Source organism: Oenanthe melanoleuca, chromosome 13 (assembly GCF_029582105.1).
Source record: "Oenanthe melanoleuca isolate GR-GAL-2019-014 chromosome 13, OMel1.0, whole genome shotgun sequence".
Classification (NCBI taxonomy): Eukaryota; Metazoa; Chordata; class Aves; order Passeriformes; family Muscicapidae; genus Oenanthe; species Oenanthe melanoleuca.
Window position 1 is genome coordinate 7,390,933 of NC_079347.1, and position 24,940 is coordinate 7,415,872.

Genomic DNA, 24,940 nt, shown 5'->3' on the forward strand with positions numbered 1-24,940 from the left:
GTTTTCTCCAGCAAATGTAATGCTCAAGTGCTTTGTGAGTCATTTGATTTTAATCAAGTCTGTTCATCCATCACAGTCCTGTGGGTCACTGCCTGGGAGAGACTGTGCCAGCCAAATCCCACGTCCTCCCCTTCATTACAGGGCACTTGATAATCAATCCAAATCATATGGCAGCAGGTTTTGAAGTAGGAAATGAAACGTGTGCTAATTTATCAATGTTCTGGGAGCAACTCCTGCTGCTGTTACTTATTATGCAACCAAAAGGGACAAGACCCTGGGCAAGTCAATGATGGTGGAATTTGGCCTCTGTTTAGTAAATTTACTGGCTGATGCTGGTTAGGAGCTATTCATGCAATGTGTGAATACAGGGCTGGTTGTAGAAAACCAGTGTGATGGTGAAGTGGGACAAGTATTTGCTGTGTTTGCAGTGCTAACTGCCTGTGCTGGCTGGGGGAATTCATATCCCCTGTCCCCTCACAGGCTGCTCTGCCTGCTCACTCTGGTCCTTGGAAACTCTCTCCTTTGCTGGGCTTTTTCCAACACCCTGCACATAGCTGGGGAGGCCTAATTGTGGTATGGTTGTTGGCAGTTAATCTGTGTCCAAAACAATTTCCAAGCTTTTTCAGATGGGTGTTGTTGACATCTGTGCTCACTGTGCACAAAGAGGTGTGAAGGAGGCAGCTAATTTTTATGGAAGAGATCTGGGGTTAAAATAATCCTTTTGGTCATGGTGCAGCTTCACACTTTATTGCCACAGCATGGTGCAGGCAAAAAGAAAAAGGCACTTTGGACCACCTCTTTGCCTTCCCCTGTCAGCTTGATTTCCTAAAGGAAAAGGCTGATGTGACCACATACACGTCTGCTTGATCCCCAAAGATAAATCTGAGTCTGTGGGCCACTTCTGCCAGATTTGACAAGGGGTGAGACCTCCAAATGAAGCCATTCTAAGTTCTGGGAAGAGAGACATGATGGGCAAAAGGTCCCCAAAAGGAGGGAACACTGCAGTGTGAGCTGGCTCTGTCAGACACTGGGGCAGGAGCGTGCCTGGTGACACCACTGAGGGAGAAGCTTCAGTCAGATTCTGAAATCAGCCATGGGTACAAGTGTGTCACGTATCTCCTTCTTTGTGGTACAGGGACTGCAGGGGTGCAGTCTATAAAATCACCAAGTGCAGGAGTTGCAGCTGGTGGATTTAGAAAGGCTGTGTGCAGCAATATGGGAGTGAGAGCAGGTAGGGTTGGCCTGGAGCCTTCTCTGCTTAGTCAAGGGCAAGTTGAGACTGATAACAATAAAGCAGGGATGCATCCAATGCCTCTTTTATTGCTTCATATCCTCATTTTAATGGGAAGGCTGTAATTAAGGGAACTTAGCTCCAAGCTATGACCTCACGGGTTGATACTCACATCAGATGCTGCCTTAAAAATAACTCATCAGAAATCAGGGAGTCTTCCTCAGCAGCTCAGCTTTTAACAATGCAGTTCCTCCTGAAATACAGGCTTCCAGGCCAAAACCTTGACTGGAATCCAGGGGGCAGAACAAGGCAGCTTTGCATGCAAATAACCTCTCCAGCAACATCAAAAGGTTGTTCTTTCCCCTGCTCTCCTCTGCTCATCTCTTCTGTTCTGGAAAAAGTGATGGAAAACTACTGAGTACCAATTGTCCTCTTAAAAATAATGATGAAGTATCATGCTAACAGGTGATGGAAACTTTTGCCTTTTGATGTCTGCTAGGCATGGTTTCTGTGGAAAGTTTCTGAACAGCTTTCTAACACTCTGCTCTGGCTTTGTATCATTTTAGAGCTCCAAGGAGCTTTTTGCTGCTTCAAAGAGAGGGTGAACCCTTTTTTCTGGCAATGATTTTATAAGATAGGGGTTAAGGGAATTGCCTGGTGTTGGATGATTGCAGCACTACATGAAAGGATGCCCAAAGCTTGAAAGATTGAACTTTGATGTGCAGACAGCTTTTAGTTCTATCTCAAGGTAACCCTGTGTGCAGTGGCTGTCATTTGGTGCCACCAAACTTTGGACAGCACCAACACAGACAGTTCCCAAGCCTGCCACACTCATGATGGGTTCCAGCCTTGCAGTCCTGCCCTCCCCATGCCAGTGCAGGCACCTCTGGGTCTGTGCTGGGCTGCTGAGTCACAAAACATCCCAGCTCCTTTCTCCCAGGGCTGGTAAACACTTTATCCAGGTCACTGTGGCCCCACAAGCCACAGGCTGGCAGAGCAGGAGGGGTGGCTGGTGATGGGCAGCAGTGGGTGAAGTGACACGTAATCAGCAGATCGTTTGTTTGCAGATTTCTTATCTGGGGGCGTTTGCATCAGAGCTCTAAATCCAGCAAAGCTACATGTGAAAGGCACTCCTGACTTGCAGGTCACAGAAAGGGTAATTTTGTTAAGCTATTGAAAGAATAAAATAATCATTAATGAAGTGATCTCTCACTTGGTGAAGTGACTTTCATCTGGAGATGTAAACATGTTTAGGAGCATTAGGAAGAAGAAGGATGGGGGCTTGTATCTTTGATACTGCTCCCTTAGGGTTGGTTGTTCAAAATTCAGAGCCTTGGACCCTGACAATCAAAGCAAGAATTGCTTCTGGCTCCAGTGAGACCATGTGAGCTCTCAGCACTTCACAGGGCTGGTGTGAGAACTGAGGTGTCCATGGCACAGCAGCTAAAATTAGTTAAAAAAAAAAAAAAAAAAAAAAAAGGAGGAAGGAAAAAAAACCAAAACGATAAAACTCAAGCAACCTGCCCAGTATCAAGGCTGATGCAGGAAGAAGATCTTGCTCTCCTCTCTGCCATTCCCTGTAGCAGAATCATGTTGAAGTCAGTAAACATTGGGCAACTTTCAACAATCAAACAGTCCTGCACAGCAGGATGTCACCCAGAGCTGCAGCAGAGCCTCAGAGCACATTGGAAAGATCAACAGAGCTGCCTGGTCATGGTGTAAAGTTCATTCCCAATTTCATGTGAAGAATCATTGCACTTCTGCTCCTCTGAAGCTAGGGAGTTGTTCCCATGAGAAACCTTGGGAAGATGTGGAAGGGAACCCCAGTGACAGTGTTTGGGCTGGAGCTGATGAGCACAGGAGTCCAACTCCCATAGATCTATGCCAGTTGTTTCTCCCCAATTCCTCAGCTCCCAGGAAATCTTTTCTTCTTGGTTCCCACTTCTCTTCTGCAGTCAACAACCATGGCTGCTTCTTGGGTGCTTTCAACACAAAACTAAGAATGGTCTCAAATGGAAACTTGGGAAAATAATAGCAAGGAGAATCTCCTGGATTAAAAAAAGGCTCCCGTGGAGTTGACAAGGCTGCAGTAATGAGAGGAAATTACCTCCTCAGTTTAGCTTTCAGTAGAGCCTATCAAGTTCTATTAAAAATGATTATATGATTTTTCCTCCCCTGACCCCCTTATACTAAAACAAGTTTCAAAACAAAAAATGTGTTGTGCAAGGAAGTTCTTCTCAAAAATCTTTAACTTTTTCACAGGAAAATATACCTGCTTTGGTGTTGGCCACAAAGCCTCATATTTTTCTCCTTTGGTTTTTACAAAAGCTCGATGTTTTTATCAAATCAGATTTTTTTTTTTTTTTTTGTGCAGGGTACAATTGAAACTTCTCCCCAAATAACAGTTATCACAATGATGATGACACCACAAAGTAAATTCTGCCCATTTCATGAATGAGCCCAATTTTTATTTCTCTTCATCACAAAAGCCATCCCACATTTGTTGTACACATTGTTGGTTGCTGTGTTACGGGACATATCACCAGGTATCAGATGCTTTACTCTTGCAGAAGCACTTCTAATGGAGATGGAAGCTTCTGTTGGCTGAATTTTAGTACAACAGCAAAAAAATAATAATACAAAACAAAAATATCATCTTCAGCTGCATAGCAAATATGGATCAAAAATTTAACACTGTATCAGATCACAAGCGTAAATATACCTCACCATAAATAAAATTCATTGTACAAAATAACTCAAGCAGCTTTTCATACAAATATGGTACATTTGACAACAATTTTTCAGAATATTTTCTTGTTTTTTTACACCTTCAATTCTTTTCTCTTTTGTTCTCCAGTACACATGAACCTACTGGACTGGAGCAATGGAGGAGGAAAAGGACTAATGTTGTTCAGTGCTACTAAGTGCTGTCAGAGTTTAAAAGGAAAACCACTGAAGTGCTGAATTTGATCTAGTTTGCTTCCCCTTTCTATTGTAGCATTGCAAGTCAAGTGTAGCATCATCCCAGAAAAGCATGTGCACTGCCAAGAGTCACATTTGATAATGGCAAAGCCAGAGGGATCATTAAAATAACCCAGTCTGACTTCATTCCTGACACAGGCCATCCTTTCTCCCCCTGCAATTCCTGCATGGAGCCAACAACTTTTCTTTGGAGCAGACATTCCAAGGGGTGGCTGGTGAGTGCTGGGGAGTTTGCAGACTACTTCAGCATAAGCAGGAAAATACAGGTAAAAAAGCAAGTCCATTGTCAGTGGACTTGGGAGGATTCAGACAGGGGTCAACAATTCCCTAAGAAAACAACATTAGAAATCTGCAAAAGACTAAAAAATATAGGAGTGAAGCACATCTGCAAGGCAGACTCCCAGACTTGGCAGAAAGTCTGCAAGTGTGGGGAATATGCCTGACCTCCTGGCAGTCTGTCACTATTCAACCCCACTCTTACAAATTTGCTCCCAATTTCCATGAACAATTATGACATTTAAAAAAGCATGGGAGGAAAAAAGAAATCCATTTTCATGGAGTTGTTTGAAGATCTAAGCCTGGACCTTTCTCACACACAGACAAGGAGGGTGAGAAAACTGAAGCTAAGGAGTATCTTAACCCTTGAGATAATCAAAGGACAGTAACATCAAATCTCAGAAATTAAGACTGTGATTATTACTAGCTGATACCTCATCCTACTTGAGCAACAAGGTAAAGATCTGCATACACTCTACAGTCAAAACACTTTACATTTTGTTCATGCACTTTGACATTTTGCTCAAAACATTTTATCCCTCGGAATCTGAAAGGATTTCACATTTTTGCTAGCAAATCTGAGGGCAACAAATAGATTTCAACTACCTGTTCTTTTCAGTACAGTCTGTACAACAACTTTCCAGCATTTTGGGTTTCAGGGAATTATGGCAAAACTACAGGAAAAGAATGCAAAGAGATTTACAGATTATTAGGTGAAATATCTCATGACTCACTCCAGACCTGAACTGATGAAAATAGGGATTTTAATTCACCTTACTATACCCCATTTTGTTTAGGTAGCTGAGACTGGACCATTTGATACAGGTCATCCTTTTGTAGCAACTTCTTGTTCATGCTGGTTTCCAAGAAGATTCCAGCACTCCATAGCTTGTCAGATGTAGTAGGACACTTAATTTGTGCTGTGCCTAGAGGTGGCTCTGAAAGCCAGACAGGGACTTGTGCCAACTATTCAGCAAGACCTTCATACCAAAATAACAAGCACTTACTATGTAGGTCAGGAAAAATAGGATCTTGGTTTCAACAAAAAATAAAATGCTTGATTCTTTTCTTCCTTTTAAAAATATATATCTCTACATACCCTCACTCCAGTAGTGTAGAAGTGTTGGAACATGATGGAATGCCAGGAATTACATCCTCAGTGGAAGAGTAAGAAGAGAGCAAGCCCCAGGTGCTCTCCTGCTGCTCTTCCTCATGACATGGAGGAAAGAACTTGCCTTGCTGGGCTGGGTCCTTCCCTGCCACTCCAAGATTTCAGCCAGACTTCCTGAGATTTCATTTTACTTTCAGGTTACTGTGCTGCACAATTTCCTCCCTGTAGCTAAAAATGTCTGTCTCAGCAATTAAAGGAAACTCAAGGTGTAAAAATGTCCAGCACTTTTCACATGTGGGGTATTTATTGATTATCAAGGGTGATGAGAGTCTGGGAGCACAAAAAACCAACAAGATTTCCTCTTGCCAGCAGTAGTTTGCTGGCTGTTGTTTCCTAAGACAAAAACTCCAGCTGGGATATTTCTACTAATTAATTATATGTTCCCTCTGAGAGAATAAGTGCCCAGGCTCTGCCTTTTTAACATGTGTAACAGCATGCAGTTTACAAGGCATGATGAAATGCATGGAAAAAATATGTTTTATCACATCTGGATACATCAATTTTTGCTGTGGCCAGGCTAGAGCTGAGGAAACACTGCCAGTGGTGAGGCTGGCATCATTTCCTCTTGGAGCACATGGTTTGATCTCCTTTCACATCAAGCACAAGCTTTTGTATCACTCCAATGACATTACTGAAGGGAAGCAGGTTAGATCAGGAGCTATGAAATCCTCCTTGAAGTTCCACCTGAATTTGTTCTCCCTATCCAGGGATCTTAGATTAGCTGAGTGGGAAAAGGAAAGACTCCAGTGTTCTCTCTGAACCTCTCTGAATTTGGAAAATTCTGGGTATTTTTTAAAGCTTTTCCTATATTTTATCTTTTCTGAACAATCACATAATTTATGGGAGATGGGAAGTTTCCTAAGCCCTGCTGGTAGTCATCATTCTCTGGAGAAAGGTATTTGTCTGCTGTGCCATTAGGAATTTGTCTAAACCAAGGGAAAACAGTATCCCAGAACAGACACAGATTACACACCCTTGGCTGAAGAACAAAGATCCCATGTATTCAAGGTAACTACACCTGCATCCTGTCAGCACCAGTGATTATTTCCACCCAAATTAATATGTTTGAGAGCACATTCACACGAATGCAGCCTCTTCTGTAGTCCACAGGAAATCTGGCTTAGTCCATGGAAGATGTGTCTTGAGGGGAGAACTTCTGCCTTATAATAAGTGGACGTCCCATAGTATGGAAAAAGCCAGGCCATTTTCTCTTTCCCCAGCTCTCTGAAGTGCTGAGTTATCTGGTGACTGCATCATTGCTATTCTCAAGCTCACATGCCAAATCTCCCCCTACAACTGCTGGAAAGGCCGAGGACACAGCAGAGAGCTCAGCCCAGCCTGGGTCAGGCATCCATCCACCACCAGCCTGGCAGGGCTCCTCTGCACCCAGCACTCCATCCTCAGGGCACTGCCGTGGGTGACATCCTGCATCTTCCCCTCCAAGAGTGGCTCAGGGACCTGTTTCAGCCCTCCTGCTCCGTGGCTGGTGGCACATGTCCCAGGGATGGATTTGTCCTGGTGGGAGCAGGTTCCCGGTGCCAGTGTGGAAATCTCCCACCCAGGCTGCAGTGTGGCTTCAGAGCAATGTGTGGACTGGGTGAATCACAGGGAAAACTGGACCACTTCATGGAAGAAAAGCACATTTTGCCCTCCCACCCCCACCCCCCCCTCAAGTCTGAAAGCTACGAGTAAAACCGACCACAGGGATGGCACAGAGGAGCATGCACGTGTGTCCTGGTGTGGAGAGGCAGACCCAGCCCCACTCCCTCGTCAGGCCTCACACCATCAAGCTGACCCCTCCCAGCTGCTCTGGGCTCAGTCCCTGCTCCCTTCCCAGCCCCTGCAGGCTCTGTGTCACACTAGCAGGTGGTGGCCAGCGACTGGTGGATGGGGGGCTGGAAGCAGCGCACGTGCTCCACCGTGGAACTGTCTGTTTCCACCGACTTCATGTACTTGTTCAGGATGGCAAAGATCTCGTTGTTCAGGATCTGGTACTTCCTGATCCTGTCGGCCATCTTCTTCAAGGGCTGGAGGGATGGTGAGCGAGAGAAACAGCACATGAAGGGTCCTGTGTCACCTGAGCAGCCAGGAGCCAGCAGAACCTGTGCCCTGCTGGAAAGCTCTGCTAAGGCAAAGCAGCTCTAACACATGCTCCTGTTCCACTTAGCACCTCGCAGGGACTGGGGACTGGCTTCATTATTGGGTTTGATGACTCAAGACAGAGCATTAACAGAATCAGTGAGTGGTCCTAAGTTAACCATTCCAAAGTCTGGGCTCCCAACTGCTTATTGATACAGCCACCGAGATCACAGGATGGTTGCTGGAAATACTGGCTCCTCAAGTCCAGCTTCCCAACCCCAGGAAGAAGGGAAAAGCTTTGGGAGAAAAAAGATTTGATTTTCAAGCCAATTAAAACCTTGGCTTCTCTGCTGAGACTGCAGATGGAAACCTTACAGCAAGAGCATCCAATAGGTGTAAGATTAACACCAGGCTTTGTTGTTTGGACAAAGCAGGATAAAAACCAGAAAGAAGTGTGCTGGCTTGGGTCCTTTGGGACCTCACCCTTCAACTTACCACGTTTTTTATGATTTCATCCTTCCCATCCTGCCTCTGCACCTTCAGCAGGTGGTAGCAGAAGTCAAAGAGGTCAAAGCGCCGTTGCTGTCCGAGGAGAACAATGATAGAGCACCCTGCCCAGTTCAGACCATCTCCAAAGCACTGCCTGGAGGGAGGGAGGAACAGGGTGATGGGTGGGGAGAGATGACAGCATAGTTAGGCAAGAGAAGTACCATGGCACCAGGGATTTTGTTTGGTGAATTCCTAGGGAAATCAGGCTCAGTCCTGCTCCTAGAAAGTGAGTACACACCTAGAGAAAATGAACTCAGAAGGAGACAATACAGAATTGCACCCAGGCCAGGCCGTGCAGGGTAAACCACAGGGTAAGATGGGTGAGGACCTAGTGCTGGGTTGTTGGCCAATCTACCCATCAGGTAGGCAGGTGCTAGCCTGTCACCTTGGGCACGTCCCTCTACCCTGCTCTGTCCTCCAGCTGCTCCACCACAAAGCTGAGCACACAAAGCCCTTTCACCAAGGACTCCCCCTCCCCCTGCACAGAGCTCTCTGTGCTCTGGGGGCACACTGGGGACACTCACTCTGCCGTGAACTCGTTGGTGCCCACGGGGATGCAGTAGACGAACTGCATGGCGCTCCAGAGGCGGTGGAACTCCACGCACTCGTCCACGTGCATGACGCCGTTGGTGGGGGGCGGCCCCCGCCAGATGGGGTCCTGCAGGTAGCTGCGGATGCGCGTCAGGATCACCTCGAACATGGAGAGCCCGCAGCACAGCCGCTCCTTGGTCAGCAGGTCCCCCTCGCGGGCGATGGCGATTTGCTGGGGACAGGGACAGCCAGAGGGACACGGTGAGGACGGACCCGCGCCCAGCGCTGCCTGGCCGCTCCCAGCCTTACCTCTGATGGCTGCTGCCATGGCACGCCTGGCTTAGGCTGCAATACAGGATGGGACCAAAAGTATGGATCCTATGTGTTTACCACCTGGGGCAGTGTTCCTTATCTCCATGGGAGATACTCCCTGCTAATGGGCCATCTGTTCAAACCAGCTGGGGCAATCATCTTTATCTTCTCCACAACCCATCCTTCCTCCAGAAAGATATCATCTGCTAATTGCGTCCCAGTGCATGACTGATAAAATTACATCATCCCTTTGGGAGATGCTCCAGCCAGGGGGAGGAGCCAAGCCTTTCCTACCTAGATAAAAAATGGAATTTGAAACACCAAAGCAGCCTTTTTTCCACTGGATTCCAGAGGAAAACTGGACCTTTGCACATCATCACTGGACCTTCGGAGGAAAACTGCACCTTCTCCAGGAGCACTGCTCCAGCTGAACCACATCTGCCACTGCAGGAGGATGCAGCCACCATTTCATGGGACTGCTACCAACACCCTGACTGACTGACGGGGTGTCAGGTTCTATGTCAGGTTGTATTCTGACTCTGTCAGTGTTTTGGGATTGTTCTTTGTAATACTGTATTTCTATTTTAATTTTCCTAGTAAAGAACTGTTATTCCTAATTGCCCTCTCTTTGCCTGAGAGCCCCTTAATTTCAGAATTATAATAATTTGGAGGGAGGGGGTTTACATTTTCCCTTTCAAAGAGAGGCTCCTGCCTGTTTTAGCAGACACCTGTCTTTCAAACCAGAACAATTTCCCACCAGAGAATACTCATCCCTCCAACAGGAGGCTTAATGATGTGCTCTGCTCTATTTCATATCTTTTGGAGTAATTATGTACATCACACCACCAGAGCTGAAGGCAGAGCTCTGATCAGAAATACTGATCCTTAATTCTGCTAGCATGCTGATCTGCCCTGTCAGTGCTACTCAGCATTTCGTTTCATGATTTTCATTTCATGGGTTTCATCTCATGAATTCTGCAGATTATGAAGATAAAACAGGAGAGAACAGGGACATTTTGCTTCTAAGACATCACCATCATCTCTTCAAAATGCAGATAGCCTATGGCTTTCTTGATTTCTTTTGTAGTTAGGGTTAAAAGCTCTGAGGAAGATGAGAAGCCACTGCAAACTTGATACTGAAAAAGCTGTGGTTTATAAGAAAGCCAAATAATTTTTTCCTGGATGTGGAAGCTTTGCAGGTGTGGATAATTTCTGTGACATCCCTGCGCAGATTTAGATATACAAATCTGGAATAACTCCACTGGATGAAGTTATTTTGGCTTTTACACTAGAGGAAAATTAAAAGAGAAGGGGCACAGATCTGCACACACTGGTCTATTGTGGCAAAACGAGGGCACAATAGAAACAGAGCCATTTCAAATACAAATTGGGTGTTAGCATTACTGTTTGTTAAAATATAGTGATAAAAGGGATACTTTAGAGAACAAACCTCTCCAGTGATCTTAGTACACGATTTCTGAAGAAATCTTAATTTAGAAAGAGATGCATCTGGCTTTCAGTGGAGGTAGTGCCACTCAGTTATGCACATCCACAGACAGAATTTCGTTCTAACATTCATCACAGTAAGACCAGTCTTTGACAGAGGACTACCATCCTAGAATACATATCTTAACATGGGCAAAGCAACTGGGGAGCTGTTGGTCCTGTGTTCAGAGCTGCCCCACAGTCTGGGTCCCACTGATTTCTAAGATCAGGAGAGGAAGGATGCTCTCAAGGTAAACTGTGCTGACTCAAATTATTCCTTCTGTCTTCAGAAGCAAAGACTCCTATTATTTCCAGGGAAGAAACCAGAATGACCAAGCACTTTAGAAAACCCCTTACTAAATACCATTATGGTCAGCATTAAAGGGGAGAGGATTCCTTTAATGAACCACTTTGACCACTGGTTCTTTATAAATGGCCCATCAAACAGCTGCTTCTGGACTTCCAAGGCACAGTAATTATTTACAACAATCATTGGCAGTTCTCCTGCCATTGCACAAATCCAGTTTTGATTTTCCAGTTTTTGAACCCCTTTACAGACTGTTTACTGGTGAACTTGCCAGAACCCTACCCAAAACCTGCAAAAACCAATAGATCCCCACTATAACATGCATGGGACCACCTTTTGGGGGAGGCATCGGGCAGGCAACTTCAGCTTAGATTCTGGACAATTGCTACAAGGCATTTACACATTCTGCAGGAAAAAATCCTGTATGGCCTGTGTCCAAAACTGCATTTCCAAAATGCATGTCCAAAACTGCATAAAAGGAGCAAGCTTAGAAGCTATGGAGGCACCTATAGAAAGCAATTCTTGTGTTCATTTACATTTGAGCTCAAAAAAAAAAAGAAAAAAAATCTGGTACCCAACTGTACCTGTGTGATGAATATGGGAACAGTTTACAGAAAAATAACTTTTTAGTGGGGCATGAAATATCTTTTGTTTTCATTATAACTACAGCAGAGATAAGCAACGAGTGGACTCTAATAGCAGAATTCAATGATGATTTTGCATGGAAAGGAGAGATAGAAAGACCAACACAAAGACACAAAAACACAGAGGTGAATTCTTTTTCTCGAGTGTCTCCTTTTAAAGGAAGTGTCTACAGGGTAAGACAATGTCCTCAGTTATGCAGCCAATTTCTCTGTTTCAGATGATTTCCAACGATGCAAAGTTCAAAATGTCCTTGATCCATGACAAAAAAATACAGGAACAAATATCAACCACTTTCTGCCTGCCATGGATCTGTCACCTCCTACACCAGCTGAGTGTTTGTTCCGTTCCCTCATCAGTACATTACAGGAAAAGGGTGTTGATTCATTTGATACTTTGAAAGATTTTTATCCCATCAACCCCAAGTAAATGGGCACTTGAAGTTTGGTTATTACTACCAACAGACCTCAATTTTTGCCTATGGAGAAATTTAAACAGTACTGAGTTTCTGCACAAGAGATCTTTCCCAAGCTGAGACCCACATCAAGAAGATACTTAAATGGAGCCATAATTTCAAGCATGTGCTGAAGCTCTAAGCATGTGCTAGGAGGGAAACCATTCTCAGATGTATTCCTTGACAGGGATAGGCTTAAATGGACCACACTGCAATCCTAAAATGGGGTCCCCAAAAGTGATGGCAATTGATTGTTATGACAACCCTGCAAAGATTCTCCTCAAACCACTCCAGCAATTCTCCATCTTTTTAAAGTGGAGAAGAAGAGGATTTTGGAGTTGTTCTGATTCAGAACTGGCACCTAGCACGTTTGCCTTACAGCTCTCCTGACTGGAGGCAGCAACACATCTCTGGACCCACTCACAAATTCCCCTTAAGAGTGTTTGCTCAGGCAAGGATTCGGATTTGCTCGTCCAATTGATGTTTTGGGTGGAAAAATCAATCAATCAATCAATCGAAAAAAAAAAAAAAGGATCACTTTTCCCAAGGCCAAGCAGGCCACGTGGGGAGGAGTTTCCAACAGCCATCCCTTCCAATGCAATCCTTACCTGCGGAGTGCCCAGCCTCTCTATTAGGGGAACCAGGTGGAGTGGGGCATACTTGGCTTCGAGACGCTTCATGCGCACCTCCAAGCGTTCTCCTTCTGTCAAGCGAGCAGCAAACAGTGAAATGAGAGGAGGAAGTGGAGACCCGCGACCTTCTGCTCAGAGCTGCCCCCCAGCAACCATCCGAGGAGCCTGTGGGACCAGGGAGCCAAACCACAGCAATGAGGGGCTGGTGATGCAGAGAGGGAGGGATGGGCGAGTGCAGTCTCAGCAGCAGCTTTATCACACATGTCCAAAGCGTGTCCCTGCCACTCCTGCTGAGATGGACATTTCATGCTGTCATTCTCCAGAGAGGCTGTGAAATGGCTTCCAAACCTCAAGGGAGCCCCCAGACTGACCGAGGTTTCAGGTTGTAACTATGCTACAGGAAATGCACCCCTGGCTTTTGTTTGCACCTGATGTTTGGCTGTATCCACTGATCTCTTTGGAGGGGGAAGCAGGGTCAGAGCTAATCCTCAGCAGAGATGGGAGAGAAAACAGCCTCTGGGCAGAGACCTCTGAGTCTGCCCACTGCTTCCCTCTCAGCTTCTTACCTTTGATGTAGACCCTGGGCAAAATATTTTGGAAGGGAGCAGCATGCAGCAAATCACAAACTTCTTCCTGGGACTGAGGCAGGAAGAAAGAAAGATAAAGTAAGTTAAAAAATACCTATGGGGGAGAGTGAGTGGCTCAGGGGCCTGGGCAACACTACAACAGCAGCACCTATTCAGATCCAACCCAGCTCAGCAGTAACTCCAGTGATTTGAACCTAAATGATCTAAAACTGGAAGTAACACCTCAGCTTCAGCCAGGAAGTTTCCCTAACTCAAATAAGTTACTTCCTGCCTGTACAAGGCCAGACCTTTATACTGATTTTCTGTCCTACTTACTAGCCCTGAAAGTAAGAGGGGATAAAGAATATGGAAGTTTCCATTTCATCTTGCCCTGTGTGAATTCCTGCAGCCTGTTCTTTAAGAGAGTACCCAGGTAGAAATTACCCTTTGGCTTACTTATTTTAGGAAGTGCACACGAGAAACACACTGACATGTGGCTCTTCTTCAAATAGGTACATCATAACTGGTCTGAAATGATTTGGCTGTTGGTGTGGTGTTCTCAGCCAGGGCTATCAGAATCCCAGTGGTGCAGGCACCAGGAAGAATAAAACAGAAGTCCAGAGAGGAATAACACCATGAGATGCCACCTGAGGGGATGCATGCCAATGCACTTGAGAAAAAAATAATCCCAAAGACAGATGCACAAGGAGGAGAAACCTGGAAATAGGCAGGTGGAGACTGAGGAGCGATGGCCAACAGTACATTGTGCACGAGTCTGCAATGGCAACAGCAGCGAGGAAACCAAAGCTGTTCAACACAGAGGCACCGTGGCACGACAAGGCATCAGCCTGCCCCCACAGAAGGCACTCCCAGGACATGCTGTCAGTCCTGAGCTCCCTGCAGAGGTGCAGACACACTGGAAGCAGATCATGACAGCGCAGCAGGAGGCACCGGGGCCGGATGGAATGGCTGGGCTGCGCCTGCCTGGGATGCAGGGGGGGCACCCCCTTCCAGCCAGCAGGACAGTGGAGCATGGAGCTGCAGGAGCTGCACTGAGCATGGAGGCTGGGATGGGAGCAAGTTTGTGGGAGTGCAGTTTGTGACACAGTGCTGGAGGGACAGGAACACTCTGGGGCCCCTCCATGGGCACAGAGGTGCTGATGCTAACAGTGGGCCTGTCACATTGGTCATTTTGTTCACAAAACACCATTCATTCCTAGGTTAATGTTCTTCCACTGCTCTTTTCCTCTAATAAAGTGAGCATTTTCAGCCATTTGCAGCCTGCATTCACCTCATGTCTGTCCCAAAATTAGTTCATGTCACTAACAGACCTCTTCCCCAAGGCCCATTAACCGAGAGCACAAATTCTGGTTAGAAATTTCATCCCAAGCAATCCCCCATTCCTCAAAGTTCAACAATAAAAAGGGGGGAAAATGCAGCAGACTGGACATCTGCATCAGAGCCATTTTTGCCAGCAAATACCATCAGCCTTAGATCACTTAGACAGCTCTGAAGGTAATTGCAGTATAAAAGCAATTCCTCCTGCTGCACAAGAGCTCCATTAGAGGGAAAATCTTGTTCTGTGATGGCTCTGTGCATCTGACATCCTCCAGCAAGTGGGAACCAGTGCCCACTGCATGCAAAATGGCTTTGTATCCTGAGCCTATTACTGTGAGGGAATACAGGATCCAAGGAGAGGCTTTGTCTGGCACAGAAAGTAGGCAGATGTGGACTCTGATGGGCAGCCTTCCTTAAAAGGATCCCCAAATCCCCACCATCTTTTTCTGCTATTCTAAAATGCCAGTACACTGCTGATGTACGGTTCCTGGGACAGAAGGAATATTTCTGCATTGAAATGAAGGATTTCTAAAGAAACCACCATGTCCCTTGAGTGTCCCATTAAAGATGTGACATGAAAGGCAAGTGCAGTACATCCAGCAGAAAATCCAACACTGAGAAGAGCAGAAAGCACTGACAAAGCCACAAAGGAACAGAAACTGCCAGAACATAGCTGGCAACTCTGGTCATTCTATAAAATTCTATAAAAGCCAAGCTGCTGGGTGATACACACCTCTTGTTGTTTATACCAAGAATTGTAAGTCTCTAGATCTGGAATTAAAATGCAAAGGCAGAAATATCCATTTTGACATGCAGAGACTTCTAATTTTCTCTGTGCTCTATGGCCATATAAAACTTGGAATCTTTGAACTTTCTTATGGCTTTGCCCTGAACAAAACTTCTGGTTTTGCTTGGAAATCCTGTCTTATGCTAGGGAAGTAATTTTGAAATATTTCTGGAAAAACTGAAACAACCCTGTCCAAACCATTATGACATAGGATGCACATTTAATGTACAATTGTGTGGTTGAGCACTCCTCAGTTGGCTCTGGGGCCAAATTATGACATAAATTCACTGCTTGGTAAATTTGTTATGTGAAGAGCTAGAAGCTATGAAGATGAGTGGCACTCAGCCACAGCCTTTGCCCCACACTAGTAAAGGCATCACATGAGCTGAGAGACTTGTGCACAGGTAAAACTCCTGTGCAGGGGGCAATACCAAGCTGTTACTCCAGCCAGATTTTCAGTAATGTATCAGATGTATCATCAGCAGATTTCCTTCCTGTCAGATTGCTTTATCCATTTCACCACTGCAAAAAATCAGGTTGTTTCCATGTTTCCATTGCACTGGCACCCCAAAAGAGCAGAGGGATCAAATCTACTTCTCACTGTACAAATATGTAGATAAAAATGTATTGATTCCTGCCCCAGAGAGCTTACAATCTAGAAATTAACTCCAGTTGGTTTAGTTTCTAAGCAGGACAAACAAGGGGCAGCTTTGGGTCCAAGAATCTTCCAGCATTTCAGATTCAGCCATCCCAGAGGCCTGACCAGTGCCAAGGCACACCATCCCCATGGGCATGCCCAAAGACTCCAATAACACCAGAGGGACCCTGACAAGAGGACAAGCTGGAAGGTAACATTTCCCAAACTCTTCAGCTGGAGAACCCACTTGCACTTCTACTCTTGAGCTGGAAATTTCGGGTACGATGTTGGTGTGGGGGTTTTGCCTTACCAAAGCCTGCTCGATAAGGAGGCAGAAGAGAATGGCATTGCCCACTTCTCTGAGGCTCTGGAACACATCAGTCTTCAGCTCTGCATACTCAATGATGTCCTTCAGCTGATGGTGGAAAAACTCCAGGATTCCTTAAAAGAGAAGGAAGGACGGTCAGAAAGAGATTGGAATCACTTCCCAGTAATTTGGATAAAAATTTGACCAGTGTCTGGTATTTCCTTCATCACAAATTTCAGCTGCTAAATGGATACACTGCCATTGGGAAGAGCTAACATGCAGTGTCTTATCCTGCTTTAAATAAGCCTTGGGAAATAGGAACTAAGTCATACAAACTCCCTGGATTTCTTCATCAGAGAAGGAAAGAGTTCCAGGCTGTGATGGATAACTTGGTGCTGGCTCATGTACAGCAGCCACGCTGCAAAAAATCTCTTCACCAGCTAAGTAGAGCATTTAGAAAATACCACTGAACTCACAAAAGCTTACAGAATTCTGAAAACATAAGAAAGACTACCAGAAGACATTCCTTTATCAGCCATCTATGTGGTCAAAAGGAGATTTCCAGCAGGAGATTTCCTGGAAATGTTTCCTACACGTGTTCCAGCGTCAACAGCAGAGCAGCTGAAAGTGTCCCAGCAAACCTGGCTGCAAGTGGCACTGGCAGGAGAGGTGCCCAGCCTGGATTAACCATGAGTGTGAGTAAATGTGCAGCAACAGGTGGCTGAGCTCCTGCTCAGTGATCCATCTGCAGCACCCACCTGGAGAGCCATATTCATGCCTTGGCAAGCGGCAGATCTTGGGCATTACTTCAATCAGAGTCTTCACATACTGCAGGATAGTGCCTTGGAGCTGTGGAGACAAAGGGAGGTTAAACTGGAATGCCAGGTGTCCTGGCACTGGTTTTGAAAGAGGCTGGCTGTGGATGAGACCTGACAGCACAGGATGAAACTTCAGCTGGAGCTCGAGAAGAACTTGCTTAATTTGGATTTCACTCAAGTATGAAATTCAGCCCAAGTGTATGGAGTCAGAGTACTTTTACTGCTTCCTCCCAAAGAATAAATCCCAGCTGCATGGATTTTCGACTTCAAAATACAGCTTGCTGTGTTTGCATTGTTTGCAGCTGAAATCCAAAACAAGGCTCAGTCTTAGATGCAGCTGGCTTGTGCTTCTAACCCAAAAAGCATTTCAGCAGAGCTGCCAAAGGACTCACTCCCTAGCACAGGAAATGCTCCTTCCACCTGAGGAATGATCACTGGATACCCAAGAGCTTAATAAAGAATTTACATTAATGTACAGCAGATTTCTGCAGATCTGACGTTTTGGACACACATGGATTAGAGCAGAGCACACTGCTTAGTTTAAAGCCCTTGCTGTCATTTGGAGTTACACACCTGCACCCTGTGGATACATTATATGAGATAATGCACTAAATTCCATTTAGTCAACCATAAAATCTTTGTGCTGAATGCAGTCTGATCCTGCTGGAATCACTCCAGCATCCCACAGGAATTTCTGGGATTCCTCACCAGTGAAACCAGCCCGTGGCTCCAAGTGCTGCAGCGATGCGAACACTCCGACCCCAAGCCCACCCTGCCTGCTGCACCCACCCAGGCTTTGGGCTTTCTCCAGCACCAGGCTCACAATTACCAGGCTCTTGACGATCTTCAGCAGCTCCTCCATGACCACAGCAATGCCCTGGTAGCCCAGGAGCCGGCAGATGGTTTTGAAGTGAGGCGGCCCCACGAAGTTGCGGTAGGAGCTGTAGATGTGGCTGTAGGCGATGTTGAGGGGCTGGGAATTGGAAGCACAGTGACAGTCAGACAATGCCATCGACAACACCTGCTATTCTCTTATCACAGTGTTATGTTCCAGCACTACAAATCATTTTTAAGGAGGAGGAGGAGGAGAAATAATGATACCAGTGGCCATTCCCACCTCTGCTTCTTGTAGGAGGAAAGATTGCTTTTCTTCCTATGTGCTCAGATAAACTCTAACCTCAACACTGTCATGTCACAAGGTTTTATTATCCACCTATGTAGCAACACCACTTTCATTTCCAAGATAATTTACTCTCCCATATATGCCCAATCAAACATTGCAGTTCAGTGGCCCTTTGCCTCTTCAAAATCAAATTGTTCTCTACTAAAATGAAAAGCTTTATATACATTTAAGCAGACAGATTTTTTTTCCCCCTACAAGCATTTGCTTTAAATGAGGTTTATTAAGAAAAGCAGGAACTGAAGTAACTGAGCTTAAGGGCAGATGGAAAAGACACAGAAAAGATCCTTTTTGCATCAGACTCTACTTAACAGACCTCCCATGAGTCTGTGACAAGGGTAAGAATCTGACACTGGTCTAGGGAGAATGGTGCCCAGGACATTACCCCCAAAAATTCTTAGCAGCAGAGAACAGAAAGTGATTTCCAAGAATGTACTCTTATCAGTGTCATCTTGGAAACATGGAAATTGCTGCAACGTTTCATCACTGCAACATTTGCAGGATCCATTTGGTGTGAGGCAAAGAGAAGTAGAGGGAATTAATTCACTTGTGTGTTTCTGCAGAGAAAAAGTATTGAGAATCAGATTTAGCTGAGACACCACATGCTCAGAAAGGACTCTGCAATGGAAGTGTTGGGAAGTGTTGGCATCAGGACTTAGCCCAGCAGAGGGGCTGCACTCTCCCCCCATGACATCTCCACTTCAGCCTCAATGAACAGCAGAAAAGCCATCCTGGAACAGATCCTGGCACGTAGTGCCCCTTCCAGCACAACACAGATTGACCCTGGGCTCATGCTCACCTAAAGGTAAAGCAAAGGTAAGGAAACAAATCAGATAAATTCCAAATGTCTCCCTGTGGATACTGCAGACTCCACTCCACAGGGATCCCCTTTCCTGCCAGGAATGGAGCCAAGGCAGCAGTGGCATGAAGGCACTGGGGAGGTCTGGGTGAAAGAGAGCTGGAGCAGCAGAACAGAGCAATGTGCTGTCTTTGCTCCACCACTGCTGCAATAACCCCAGCTGCAGGCTCCCTTCATCCTTCACTCCTGACTCACTCCACAAGATTTACTTTTAACACTTCATCTGAGCTGCTAATGGCTTACAAAGTCATTTGCTAAAAATTGGAAAAGAATTTTCTTTTGCTCTCAGCTGTAGAATTTCACCAATGTACCGATCACGCTTTCACAGGCTTGTCAGTAATTTTAATCAATTAATTGTCCCTCATTTTGTCACAGCCCTACAGATCTGGTCCAGCAGGTTGTTACCTGCTCTAATTCCTAAGTGCACTTTGAACCAGCAGAAATGAGGCACAGCCAGAAAGTCCCCTATTTTCTGTGAAATGCAATTTCACCTCTTGTTCCTGGTAGGTGCAAATAGCCCTGAAACACTATTAAGTGCAGAAAGACCACCTTGGAAGCTCATTCACAATAAGCAAGGACTTTCTCTCCCATCAAAACTTAAAAAAAAAAAAAAAAAAAAAAAAAAGAGCCCTGAGTGTGTGTCAGAGTTAAGAATGATTTAGGCAGACAGAAGCATATTTTCAAAGCTCCTTGGATACCAGCTCTTAAGGGAATTGAGCACTCTGCTTAGGCTTCTGTGTGCATCCTCAGATAACCAAATCTTTAAAAATCTGGTAGATACAGACCCAAAGCCACTGGTTATACACCCTGAAACATTCAAAAAACTGCAATGTGTTTTTCTGAAAAGTGTTTCTACTTAAACACCAGGTAATGCCCAATCTGGAACATTTGCCAAATGGCCAACATGACCACCCCAGAGAGAAGTCAGAGCTCCAGGGCTCCAGTGGGATAAAGGGGCTGAGGAGCTGTTCCCAACCAGCTTCTCCCTTGAGTGGGGGTCTCACCAATTAGCCTGACTGGGAGAAGACACATTTTGGGATGTGCACTAGCTGCAGATGAGCAGGATGATTCACAGCTGCCTGTCTGCAGGATGAGGTGGGCTCATGGAGCTCTCTGCAGAGCTTACAGTGCACTAACAGCAGGCTTCTGTCTAATAATAATGCTCTGCCAGCAATTAAAAATATAACTCCATTTAAGGGTGAGATACACAGCTTGGGGTAAAGACTGTAGGATGTAAAAAATGACACCAGTGGGTATTTTAAGACAAAGCAGCTGAAGGCACAAGCTGGCTGCACAGCACAGCACAGCACAGCTCACTCCCCCACTCTGCTGCTTCTGACCCCTCAGAGAACCAAAGCAAAAGCCTGACCCTGACTCTTCCTGGGAGCAGCAGCTGCTGCAGACACTGGGGACATTTGCCCCATCCTTGGTTTGGGGCCAGGTGGGCAGGTTTTAGGGATGGGAGGCTGGGATTTGCAGCAGAGCTCCCAGCATTCTGCAGACCCCACCCTGCACCCAGGTCTCAGGGACAGCCATCTGTAACTGTGAGCATGTGGGGAAGGTCCCAGCACTGCTTTAGGAGCTCAGGAGGTTACCAGAGAAGCTCTGGATAAGCTTTAGCAACAAATGAAGCAAATCAAACCCCAGTTCTATTTCCATGTCTTTGACCTTGGTGTTGGCCATCACTCAGACCAGTCTGAGCTCACCTGAGGAAAGGCAGAGAGAGTTTTATCTGATAAAATTGAACAGAGAGAGAGAATAGATAGTACTGAGTGTTATAGAATTCCCTTGGAAAAATGAAGAGCTAATGAAAGAGCAATATCCTCAGAGACAAAAAAAGAACTTGCACACAGCCCAAGACAAGTCAGGGCTCCCAGCCAACCTAATTTCAGTACAACAGCTGAGAGTGTCTTAGAAAATGGAATGAGTAACTCCAAACTCAGCATCAACATTTCTGGGAAAGCTCCTCTCAAGCATATTTTGGCTTTAGAGAGGAGCAAGTCACTTGTTCAGAGCCTCTCCCTACCCATCTGTCCCCTCCTGGCCACAGGCTGGACCTGCTCCCTGAACTCCACAGGCACTGGCTTTGTCTCTCCCTCCTGCCCTCCCACCAGGCTGACAGGGCACATCCCCAAGCTGTCTGTAAGTCAGAAGCATTCAAAGAAGAGCTCTTCTTAATCCCATGTAGCTCAGCAGGAGCTCAAAGTCTTTGAAAACGCAATTCCTACTCCCATCACACAGTTTAGAAAATATTACAAGGCTACTGGAAATCGCAGCACCATCAGGAATGAAAAGGTACTGCTTATGGCTCTAACTTAAATCAGTGGTGTAAGTGTGCAAGAAATCACAGAACTAAAGACAAAGTCTCTGAGTCAATGTGTACCACAAACCAGGATCCCAGATTTCACACCATGTGTCTGTAACCCCAGACCCTGCTGGGCTCAGTGATGGTCTTGCTGGGGGATGGTGGTTACAGGAAAAAAAAACCCAAAACAAAACAAATAAGCCAGCAAAAAAACCCCTACCTAGCTTGTTTTTTCCTGCCTTGGAGATGCACACTTCTCCCAGGCAGAATCTTTCAGGGATAACATTCCCAAATCACTGGAAGATGCCTGCCCATCCTTTCCTATTGGTTGCCATGGTGAGAGATGACGGAGCCCAGGCTGTATAAAGCAGGGAGTGCTCGAGGAAGGGATTTAGCAGAGGCAGGAGGGAGGTGAGTGCTGGCAAGGCACTGCCTGAGGCCACTCTGTCACCAGAGCCACCTCCACGGGGCCACCACAGACCTGACCTGGCTGGAGGTAAGTGCTGGCTCTGGGAGGGCTCAGCATGGGCACCTGCAGCCTCAGGTAAGGACAGACAAGCACTCATCAGGATGAGCTTATTCTTGAGTGAATTAAAGGAAAGTTAGTTATTGTTAGAGAGGAAGGAAAAAAGAAAGAATAAACCAGCTCAGCTGAACAGAGGTGCTGCTCTGTGCAGAGAGGGAAAGAGAACCCTGCAGTGAGGCTGAGAGAGCACTTTGGGGATATAAAGGAGTGATGGGCTCAAGTGATTTGTGGCTGTTGCTGAACAGCCAGACAGCTCAGACAGTATTATAAAAACTACTGGGCATTGCACCACCAGGGATCATAATCTACTGCTCACTGGCTCTGGCTCAAATCAGTTTAAATGTTTAAATTTGTTAGGTGGGCAGTGTTTTTTTCTGTCTTTGTTCTCATTATGCATATATTTGTGTTTCCCTAAAGGCACTGCTTTTATATTTCACATTTAAGATCCTGATATTGCAGTGTGAAATGCTGCAGGAACAGGAGTTTACACTTTATTAAGCAAGGAAGGTATAGAAAATGCAGCGACAACTTAGTGAATTAACCATTATGGAGCTTTCTAAATGGCATTGAGGTATAAAATCAAAATATCTGTTGATTGGCAAGCTGGAGCTAGTTTAATGGTCACTTTATGTTAATCACACTTGCAGTATCCTTTATTTTGTGGGAAACAAAAAGCTAAAAAGCTTCCGATACAGACAAGCAGTCAGAGAGATTTTTTTAAAAATATAACCTGAGCAAAAAGTGTGCTTTTGGATGAAGCAGAGTGATACAGTGGTCTGGGTAACAGCAGGGTTTGTCTTCTGTAATTATAGTATGTAATCTATGTGAGCCAGGACAGTCTAAGGGAGAGTAGAAGTCAGTGGAAAGACTTCATTGATGCCAGTGTCCTTTGAGCCTTGACACGGATCAGAAAACTGAGCCTCTCCCTGGTCTGGCTGCAGGGCAGGATGAACATCGAGGTGCACAACATCACCTACACCAGTGCCACGGTGTCCTGGGCCATGAGCAGCCCCTGCCCAGAGAACTACTACCACGTCATGTACCACCCCAACTGGAACAGCGTCTTCGCCGGGTACCTGCGGCAGAACTTCCACCGCGAGGAGCGCGTCCCGCACCCGCTCAGCTCGCTGGTGCTGCACCGCCTCACGCCCTCCACCATCTACGTCCTCTGCATCACCTGCAGGAACTCCTACCCCTCCAGCAACCACTGCACCACCTTCCACACGCTGGACAAAATCCCCCTGGTGTTCGGCGGCTCCAGGCACGAGCCCACCACGTCCATGTGGATGGTGAGCAGCCTCCTGCTGCTCTGCCTCCTCGCCCTCCTGGCCTACGGCTGCCTGCAGCTCTGGTCTGCACGCTGCCACTGGGCTGCCAGGCTGAAGCACCCCCACAGCAGCCCTGAAGACGTGGTGGAAGGGAGCAGCTCACCAGAGGAGCCACTGAGTGATGGACTGAGAGAGGAGCTCCTGGAAGTGCCCATGACCACTGTGCTAATGAGTAGCTCCAGTTCCGGGAAGGACAGCCCGTATAACTCCCCTCACTGCTTTTTTTCCTATAAAAACAGTGATGATAAAAGGGCCATCTTGCCACAGCATGGCCTTCAATGAAACAAAAGTAAACAAAATCTTGCTTAGAGGTTTGGTTTGTCCTGCGCTTTCCCAGCTCTTGCCAAGAGGACTGTCTGTGTGTCCATGGCAGCTGTCTGTCCCAGGGTAGAACATGAGGCATAGACATTGCTCACAGGGAGAAAGATTTTTGTCAAGTGACAAAAATACTCTCATTTGCTGAGGATTTTTAAAAAAGAAACCATGTCAGCTCCCTGGGAACAGCCCAGCTTGGCAGACTGTAGTGTCATTAGCTCATGTGCATAAGTGCAGTGGTTCACTTCAGAGTCATCAATCAATGTGCACAAGAAACAAACTCCACTCAAGTAGTTTCACACTTGAGTGCCCCTCCACTAGCATCACACCCCAGGCCCCTTGTGTAAACAGCCTATATAAACAGTCATTGCAGCCTGAGAAAAAAGCTTTTTGTCAGTCTTATGTAGTGCACACACAAGTATTTTAGTAATTTCCATTTTGAACAGAAAATGGAATTCCTGAAGTGGTACCTCCCTTGGGGAGCATCACTGCATCAGAGCACCAATTGGCTCACTTCCCTGAGTGAGTGTTTAGATGGATGTGACTCAGTCTCAGTGCCAACACCAAGCAAGAGCAGTGCTGGCATCCCTTAACATGGGCATTTTATGAAGAATATGGAAAAGCAACAGCAACAGCACACTGAAACTGCCTCTTGCATGGCCGTTTGCCTGTACACAGCAATGTGACCGTGCTCATTCACACCCACTGCTCTGCTACAGAACTAGTCCTTGCATTTCTTCCTCTTCCTAAATAAATATTTCCAACACCCACCCTGCTGGCTGTTGTGGCTCATTTACTGACCTTGGACCCGTAGAGGTAATAGGGCTGCACGTTGGCTGGCTTGTCCCGCTGGGGCTCCTGTGTGAAGGGGATCGCCGTCCTCACAAACCTGCGGCGAGCACGGGACATGGGAGGGAAGTGGTCAGAGCCTGGGTAATGAGCACACACAGGGCTGGGGTGACCTGCACTTGCAGGTTAGTTAGAATTCATCACCTCAGCTACATCAGCTGGAATGCAAAATCCTGCCACAATCTGTTGGTGGTGTACAACCTACCAAAAGAGAGATTTCTTCTCATTTTTGGCAGGCAAGAAAACAATATCTGAGCAGCTACCAGAGCTCTCCTGCTGAGTAAACCAACCCTGAGCCACTTCAATCACTGTCTAACTGCTGCTTGAATTGGTCACTAACATTTTCAAGACCAAAGGAAGATGGTGAGTTTCAACTTCATTTTAAGAGTAACTGCTGCACCCCACAGGGAGCACAAACCTCACCACAATGCATGTCAATTTTATGTGGCAGGTCTGACGTTCTGGAAACAAAAG

The 24,940-nt window shown here is 46.1% G+C and overlaps 2 protein-coding genes across 12 annotated transcripts in view; one reads left to right on the forward strand and one right to left on the reverse strand.

Annotated features, from left to right (window-relative positions):
- Positions 1-3,664: 3,664 nt before the first annotated feature.
- Positions 3,665-24,940, reverse strand: part of CYFIP2 (cytoplasmic FMR1 interacting protein 2) — a 48,806-nt gene continuing 27,530 nt past the window's right edge. For 9 of the 10 annotated variants that reach the window (XM_056502363.1, XM_056502362.1, XM_056502365.1 and 6 more), the window contains 9 exons: positions 24,419-24,506; positions 17,934-18,077; positions 17,045-17,135; positions 16,290-16,420; positions 13,218-13,290; positions 12,628-12,722; positions 8,813-9,051; positions 8,235-8,382; positions 3,665-7,687 (listed from right to left, as the gene is read on the reverse strand). In XM_056502363.1, coding sequence (XP_056358338.1) covers positions 7,520-7,687; positions 8,235-8,382; positions 8,813-9,051; positions 12,628-12,722; positions 13,218-13,290; positions 16,290-16,420; positions 17,045-17,135; positions 17,934-18,077; positions 24,419-24,506 — 1,177 coding nt within the window. In that variant the 3' untranslated portion in view covers positions 3,665-7,519. Of the gene's footprint in view, positions 7,688-8,234; positions 8,383-8,812; positions 9,052-9,710; positions 11,818-12,627; positions 12,723-13,217; positions 13,291-16,289; positions 16,421-17,044; positions 17,136-17,933; positions 18,078-24,418; positions 24,507-24,940 lie in introns of those variants that run through there. The other variant, XM_056502372.1, reaches the window with a different exon arrangement.
- FNDC9 (fibronectin type III domain containing 9) lies at positions 21,610-24,388 on the forward strand. 2 transcript variants are annotated; one of them, XM_056502373.1, is made up of 2 exons: positions 21,610-21,944; positions 22,916-24,388. In XM_056502373.1, the coding sequence occupies exon 2, from the start codon at positions 22,922-22,924 to the stop codon at positions 23,582-23,584; it is 663 nt and encodes a 220-aa protein (XP_056358348.1). In that variant the 5' UTR covers positions 21,610-21,944; positions 22,916-22,921; the 3' UTR covers positions 23,585-24,388. The 2 variants fall into 2 exon arrangements, with proteins under 2 accessions (XP_056358348.1, XP_056358349.1); XM_056502374.1 differs by having other exon boundaries at positions 22,921-24,381.

Excerpts from the sequence above, each read along its gene's own strand:
- FNDC9 (XM_056502373.1), top strand. The coding sequence starts at position 22,922 with ATGAACATCGAGGTGCACAACATCACCTACACCAGTGCCACGGTGTCC.